At 43.2% G+C, this 8005-nt stretch overlaps 1 protein-coding gene and 1 long non-coding RNA gene across 2 annotated transcripts; one reads left to right on the forward strand and one right to left on the reverse strand.

Annotated features, from left to right (window-relative positions):
- The first annotated feature begins 8 nt into the window (after positions 1-8).
- LOC311032037 lies at positions 9-749 on the forward strand. Its single transcript, XR_014599145.1, has 2 exons — positions 9-158; positions 191-749. It is a non-coding gene; the product is annotated as an uncharacterized lncRNA (long non-coding RNA).
- Positions 336-7251, reverse strand: LOC311032036 (fibroblast growth factor 6-like). The gene is made up of 3 exons (XM_084038642.1): positions 6502-7251; positions 5809-5912; positions 336-3926 (listed from the first exon to the last, which is right to left on the reverse strand). Exons 1-3 carry the CDS (start codon positions 6842-6844, stop codon positions 3750-3752), a joined length of 624 nt encoding a protein of 207 aa, XP_083894768.1. The 5' UTR covers positions 6845-7251; the 3' UTR covers positions 336-3749.
- Positions 7252-8005: the final 754 nt, after the last annotated feature.

Genomic DNA, 8005 nt, shown 5'->3' on the forward strand with positions numbered 1-8005 from the left:
AACAAACTAATCAGCAAATAAATTATGATGTATTATTTAAGAGAGATCAGACTTTTGTGATCTCTTGTTGAAAATTACAAGCTACACGGCCAGATATGTAGTAAAAAACATAAGCCCCACCTTTACCAGCTGCAACATTAAATTAATGAGTACTAATTGTAGGCTACTAAGTATATTTTGAATACTTTAGTACTTTTTGAACGCAGGCTTTTACAAGTTCTGTGCAAGTACTTCCCATGGTACTGCTACTTTTACTTAAGTGAAAGTACCACTGATAAATGCACATCAGAGTTCAACTGATCCAACGGAGAGAACAATACTTTACCAGCAACCAGTTAAAAAAAAAACGTTTATTGTTATCTCAGGAATACATTAGACTGCTGTGCACAGCACATACGTACAAAAATAAAAGGAAAAACTTTAATATCCTTACTTAGCATTGTCTGTTTTCAGAAACAAATAACTGAAGTTTGTTTCGTCTTAATTTACAGTCATCAGCAAACCAAAACTAAGGCAGAGGGTGAGGTATATGAGAACAGAGATGAGAGGAATAGAGTGGAGAATTACTCCCTTTTAGAGCAGGAGTTTTAAAAAAAAACAAAAACAAACGCATGAAGTACACACCCCAAATTAAGCATGGGGCTCAGGCATGCTAGAATAACATTAAACAATATTTAAAAAATATTCCTCTCCTTGAATTAATTCAAATTTGATCTATGATAAGCTATGGAAAAAAAAAAAAAAAGAAAGACGACTGACAAATCTGGATAACATTTTTTGGTCAAAGCTGAAAAGTGAGCTTTTTTTTGTTTTTGACACAGACCATCACTCTTTTAGTGATTCAGCTCTATTTCTTGACAGAAAAACGTTAGTAATCAAGTAAGGTGCTGCCTGCTATAGACGTCAGACATCTTTGATTGTGAGGTTGGCGAGAGAAGTGCTCGTTGCTGTGCATGCGCAAAGTTCACTTCCACAGCTTCCTCAGCTGAAAATGCTGAAACAGGGACTATTTTTTTGTTTTTTTTTGTTGACGACATGAGCCAAAGGAAGATGACGATTTACTCCCAAGAAGAAAACGTAAATCAGTGTATTTCATGCAGCCAATCTACAGCAGCAACACGTTTGTTTGTTTTGTTGAAACTTTGAGCTGAGCTCCGGATCAATTTGCATCTCGGTTACAGACTCGACACACGCACACACACACACACACACAAAAATGTCCACAGAACGAAAAGAACGGGAGATTTGTCTGTTAGAAAAATACTGTTATGAATCGATCTGTGCGTCATAGACAGTGGAGCAGCAGGTGATACTGGCGATGCAAGGTGGTCGGGGTCGCGGCGGCAGCAGCAGCAGAGGGCACGTCCTGAGGATGGCTGGGTTGCCGTCCTGCAGCGGGAGAGGTGAGTGACTCTGCTCCTCACACTCTGCATTAACTCTGCAGATTTCCCCTCCCCAGATACATCCCGACATAAGTTCTTGAGAAGGGGAGGGCACAGTTTGTTGTGGAGCTGCATTTTAAACAGGTGGGGCTCGATAAATTCAGAAAGGGAAGTGGGATTTCTTTCCAAAAATATTGCAGATCGTGAACCAGAGAACTATAAGAAACTATAAGAGCTATTTATGTACCAATCAGCAGGAGAGCAACTCTTGAGCCATCAATCCACTTAAATTATATTCAGTCTAAGCATAAAATAAAGAGTTTCCTGCGTGAAAAAGCTAGTATAAATGCCTATTTCATGGAAACAGTACGACCCATATAGCCGACTAACGCGGCCACTGGGGTTGGGGCCAAGGCTGGTCCGTGACTCTGACCTTGAACTAAAAAAGGCTGAAAGGAGAGGAGGAAGCTCCTGGGTTACAGCTGGAATCCCAAGGTCCCTGCCTGCAGCGGGCGAGGGGGCTAAGGGACGAGCAGAGGTGGGTGGCAGAGCTCAGAGGAGGGGGGGAGGGGGGAGGGGGGGGGGGGGGGGGCACTCAGGTATGTGGGAAGCTGCCTGTCATTCTGGCAGGTCCGCATTCCTGAAGGGGGTTTTGACGAACAACAAAGACAGCAGGACGGCTTCCTCGCATTCGTCTTTCCTGGATTTAAATAGTCCTGCTTCCTCTCTAAACACAAGAACGGATGGAGGCAACAAGGTTCAGGTTTTGAAGTGAACAGCTGCAGAAAGGACGCGGGGCTGAGATGCACGCTATAAGATTCTCAGAAACTGAAGTAAGAACAACATTGTTGGCATACGTAACAAGATATTAACTACATACTGATCACTGAGTGTTTAAAGCCCGGTACACCTTCAGTTGTAAACAAACTGCCACTATGCATACCAATACTTATATGAACACCCTAGAATATATTAAAAGGTTGCTTTTAACCCTTGAATTGATCAAATCAAGCTGGAAATCAACAGATGATGAGGGTATTTCTTATAGTGGGCATCCAGTCCACCAACTGCACTGTTCTTTAGTCCTTCAGGGGGGAACGTGATTGACTCATCCCTAATTGCATTCAAAACTCTCTGCCACCAGCTCCCGACACCTCGCTGCAGTGCTGCTGCAGAGCACGGATAAGCGGGGGGGAAATGGCCCAGAGGACACACACACTCCGCCAAACACACATCGATCAGTTAAAAGAAACAAACGTAGGAACGATTCTTACCAAAACATTCAGGCACCGCCGCCGTCGACGGCTACCTGTGCAAACCTGAACTCTTTTTGCCTCGTAAGGGCAACTGCGACGAAGCTGCGTTTAAAAAGCTCCTGAATTTCTCTTTTACATCTGCGACTATTTACATACGTTTTCGTCATCGGTTTCATGGACAGTAGACATCGTTTTCAACAGCAGCTAAAGCTTTGCGATTCAAAAAGACAGCAACCCGCTTCACTGTAGGAGTACATTGCTACTGTGCGCTCAGTCGATCTTTGTGCAAGCCAGGTCCAAAACAGAATTGTCCTCCATGCTCAGATAGATAAGTATTCCACCCTGTTTATAAGCTGGCCGCACCACGCAGTCAAACCTATGGCCTCGTGCCACCCTCTATGGCTGACCGCTCTCTGGTCTCAACCACAGATTGTATATTACTTAATCGATCTAATTAAAGAAAAGAAAATAAACCAGAGATAGCCCGCCCCCGCCCCCACCCCCCCGGAGGCCCTCTCCGGAGTGTCAGCCCTATTTCTGACTCCAGCGGGTGTCTCTTACATGCAAGTTTAAGGGGGCCACAAGTGGGAACACCAAGGCACCTTTAATTCGTGCAGCAAAGGTAGTGCATTTAAGTTTCCCCCACTGCAGGACATTGACAATCGAGCAGGGGGGGCCCATCAAAAGGTTTCGAAAGAAATCATAAACTTAGCAGTTATTTGAGCAGAAGTCCATGCATCCCTTAATCTAGTGAAGTGGTTCTTTGAGGTAATAAAAAGTATTAATTTCACTCTTTAAAAGCGCAGGATATAGCTCATCCTCCATCTCAAAAAAGGAAGTGACACATAGTTCAGTTACAGCAAGCACCAAGGTAAAGTGAGACAGGCAAAGGCTTGGACTCTCCCCATCTTAAAAACAACAAGCAGCACAGTACATATACAAAGATAGCTATCCAAATATACATATATATATATTTATATATATATATAAACAGAATAAATATTTGTGTTGTCTTTCGCAGTCCATCGGTGTGTATATCATGACAATGCATTTCTATATTACCTGGAAGAACATCCACATGTGCAAATTACTGAGTTATTGCCAGTTTCTCTCATAGTCGCGGGAGGAAATGTGTGACAGTCATGGCGGTGGTGGCCCTGTTGCCTCTCTTTGCACGGCCATGCTTGCTGAGGGCGATGTAGAAGCCCTTGTAAACAAAAGACTCATAGGCGTTGTAGTTGTTGGGCAGCAAAGTCTCCTTGAACTTGCACTCATCCACGAAGACTCTCTGAAAACGCCAAAACAGAGAGAGAGGGTCAGTTCAACTCAGGCAGGCCGGACATCACGGCGTACGCATGGGTTCAACGTGACCTTTACTTTGGCAAACGGCCTGCCTAGAAAGCAGGAAACTGGAGGAGGTGGCATGTTGTTGCAGGAGATACCAGCCTCCAGCTTTTACTCTTATAACTCGTATAATAATCCCACGTACTCACGGGAGAAACATCTGAAATATTGCACCTAATTCAAAGGAGGCATGCTACAAAGTAAGCCACGATCAAATGCTAAACAATATGTACAGCGTCAGGAAACAGGGACACATTATAGGATATAAGTTAACACATCGGGACAAAATAAATATGGTTAATATACCGTAAGGTACATGCCAACAAGATACATAGTTTCACCAACACTATACTTTTTAGTCCTCATAGATTTAAAATGAACATATTTTCCCGCAAAATATTTTTATTAACTTAACGAAAGAAGCTGAACTTCTGAACTGAAACACTAGCAGCGGGACGACAACTTTTCACAAGCAAAAAAAGACCAAATTATGATTCAAATCAGAAATCGTCTCATCAAATAATCAGAGCAAGCATAATTTTGATGCTTTCAACACTCAACGCTACAAAAAAAGTCTTAAAGTTTGATGACCAGCCCGACATAAAAATACCATCATTTATTTAACTTCTCACTCTAAGAGCTGCACATTGTTCTCTTTTGAATAAAAGCTTAATAAACGCCTCCTAGAGAACAGATAGCAACCATTACATACGATATCAGGTCAATACTGTATACTCTAACACCGCTAATCTGATTGTTTTATTCCTTAAAACTCTTTGAGAAATGTTTTTTACAGATTTTATGTTGATGACTCCTAAATATACACTGTGTTTGTGAATATCACATAAAAACGTTGACTGGCCTTCTTTTAAAGACCGGCCACCGCCAAGTTAAGCTTTCGTCCTGCTGTTGGTTCTAATAATAAAATATCCACTTATTGTTTGACTGTCGGCAGATTCATATTCTATTGCTGTGGAACAGTTGTTCATTTGCTTTAATGAATTGGAGAGGAATAAATAAAATATTAAAATACACTGATTCCAGCACTAATGTACTAAACATATGAAATCAGTTTCTAAAATCTGATGCATTAAAAATCAAACTACTCAAATATGTGTAAGAGTTCAAATGTGTATCTGTAATGCTGTTGCATGTTAACAAGCCAGTAATGTTGACATCATAATATATAAATATTCACTGACCACTGCAGTATTTGAATGCAAGACCATTGTAATTGAGTACTTCTTTGTATATTGTGGTACTGCTAATTCTACTCATTAGTGGAAACTAAGTACATTTACTCAAATACTGTAGGTACTTTACTTGAGTTTTTTTCATGTGCTACCGTATACATATTGTATACTCTAGATTTGCGATCCTTGGGTACAAATTCACAAGCTAGCTAGAAGTATATCAAGTCATTAAAATGAGTTTTACCGGCAACAATATTAAAGCAATCAACACATTTATCATCAATAATTATAATCCGATATTATAATACTATTGTGACATTGGCCATTCTGTATAACGAGTACCTTGGGTACTTTTTGGTGCTAATTTGTACTTTTTCACTGAAGTGAAACTTTGAATGCAGCACCTTGAATTGCAACAGAGATTATTATTAAAGTGTAATATCTGAGCAGCTCTTCCCCCACTGGCAGCGTCTGACACAGAAACCCCCCTATCATCAGAGCATATTAATAACACAACAGTGCTCATAAAGCCACGGATGCAGCAGCTCCATGAACTCATCTTACACTCGGCAGGATGTGTGTGTGCGTGCGTGTCTGTGCGTGCGTGCGTGTGCGTGTTGCGCACAAACGTACCGTTCCGTATAACCTTCCCCTGCTGTTCATTGCGACAAACAGCTCACTCCTCACCCCGAACATGCTGATGACTCCTCGGTCCACGGTGGAGATCTCTATTAGACCTAAACGAAACATAATGTTAGGACAGCAGAGACCCGCACCGGTGTCGACATTAGGGGGGGGGGGGGCAAAGTCGGGGAACCGGCCTATGCAGCAGTGATGGGTGTAACCTTGCAGGTGCATTGCGACTATGATGATGCTCTCTCTCTCTCTCTCTCTCTCTCTCTCTCTCTCTCTCTCTCTCTCTCTCTCCCAGCCTCAATTAGCCATTCGGTGTATTCCACCTACGTGCAGTTTAAAACACCACGACGCCCCTGCGAGTGTGTAGCTCGCAGCGTGCGGAGTGCGTGTCCTGCTGCTGCTGCAGCGGGGACGCGGGGGTAAAAATAAGTTCGCGTCTAAACTGGGTCCAAGCATTCATGTCATGTTTTTGGCTTGAGGGGATATTTCGCACTGCACGGATGCGAGGCTCAGCACACTGCGTTTTGCTTTCGGAAACTTTCAACCATGCCGACACCTCTTATTAAATATCATGCATGACAAGTGACCCCCGCTCTTAACTTTTTTTTTTGCGCATAGGGTTACACACACACACGCACACACACACACACACTCGTTTACTGGTCCAGTGCTTTGCCGGATGCAACTCACTGTATTGGTTCTCATTGTGTGCACCGCTTATCCTGCCATCCGGGAGCACCTGCAGGTGAAACCCAATGCCCACGTTGCAGTACAGTCGCCGCACTCTTTTGATGCCCTGCAAATAGTCACTCTCCCAGTTCAGCTCCGATTTCCCCCCAGTTATGCCCAGATAGGAGCGGGAGAAGAGCGTCTCCCACTTCTTTTCCAACAAAGTCGCGTTAGTCCTGCTCGGAATCGGATAAGACGAAGCGATCCCCCAGAGAGAAGTCCACAGTACAAGAACTGCTGGCAGCGTCCAGTGCGTCCTGGCCCCGCTGGACATACTGTAGAGGCACCTTTGCGCAACGGCCATCCAGTTCACCTTTGGGGCACGTGGTCAAAGTTACCTGCCCTAAAAATACAACTCTTCTTATTTGTTGTCCTTTGGCATGGTGGTGGTCAAGGCTTATTTTGGGATCAAGGCAGACCAGGGCCCCATAGCCCGAGATCTGAGCAGGAGGAGAGGGACAGAGCGCGTCGGAGCTTGAATTGGTGCCGGTGGCGATGATCATCTTTCGCCGCTCCGCGCCTCTCTACAGGCAACGCGCTGGTCGTGGAGGGGACACCACTCACCGCAAAACCAGCTCACCTTGCACCCGACGCTCACATGCTAGAATGACATCACTGTGACTTCACCGCTGCACCCCCCCATCAAAATGTAGGAGATGGGAGGAGGAGGACAGAGTTACAGGAGCCCGGCAGCAGCAGCAGCAGCACTTCTGATAAGAATGATGGGGGGGTGCTGCACCTTCACACCAGCGTCGAACAAGCCAGAGGGAACGAGAAGGCGCGTTTCCTGTGGTGCTTTTCAAAGTAAAACCCCTAATAGTGTGGCCGTGTTCCAGCTATTACACACATGCTCAGTCCTTGCATCATTCGTCCCCTAATATAATCAAACCAGATACAATTTAAGGAGAAACCCGACTAAATGCTTCCAGAGTAGGGCAGACACTTTATGGTTTGACTATGACAATTATGTGAATCGCCTGCTGTTTGGCCTCCACAATTTATATTTTATGTTTCATGTCTTTTTTAATGAAACATTAAATTTGACTGAATGAGGTGAAAAACAGCAAATTAAAACACAGGGGATGTGACAGTGTAGATACATTGCTTGATTCTTATTCTGTTTGTTATTGTTATTGTCTGTTGTTATTTCTTTTTGAGCCTAATATTCTGATTATTCATTAATTTAATCAAGCAAAAATGATGAACCACTCAATGTTCCAGCATCTTAAATGAGAGGATTTGCTGCTTTCTGCTGTTTTTATAAAACTGGCTGTTGGATAAAGGCATACATTTTCAAATGGAAATTCAGTAAATGTATTTTCATAACACAATGTATGTAGACAAATTCAACCAGAATTTCTATTATCTATTTCTTTCTACCAGATAGAATAGTCTGTGAATAAGCATACAATCTCATCTCAAATGTCCACAAACGTTTGCTTTTATTTTGAAGGTAACCTAACCT

Source organism: Eutrigla gurnardus (assembly GCF_963514095.1).
Source record: "Eutrigla gurnardus genome assembly, chromosome: 21".
NCBI classification, from domain to species: domain Eukaryota; kingdom Metazoa; phylum Chordata; class Actinopteri; order Perciformes; family Triglidae; genus Eutrigla; species Eutrigla gurnardus.

Excerpts from the sequence above, each read along its gene's own strand:
- LOC311032036 (XM_084038642.1), bottom strand. The coding sequence starts at position 6,844 with ATGGCCGTTGCGCAAAGGTGCCTCTACAGTATGTCCAGCGGGGCCAGG. Across the intron at positions 5,913-6,501 it reads ACACAATGAGAACCAATACA|GTCTAATAGAGATCTCCACC; the intron begins GTGAGTTGCATC and ends TGTTTCGTTTAG. Across the intron at positions 3,927-5,808 it reads GGGGAAGGTTATACGGAACG|AGAGTCTTCGTGGATGAGTG; the intron begins GTACGTTTGTGC and ends TGGCGTTTTCAG.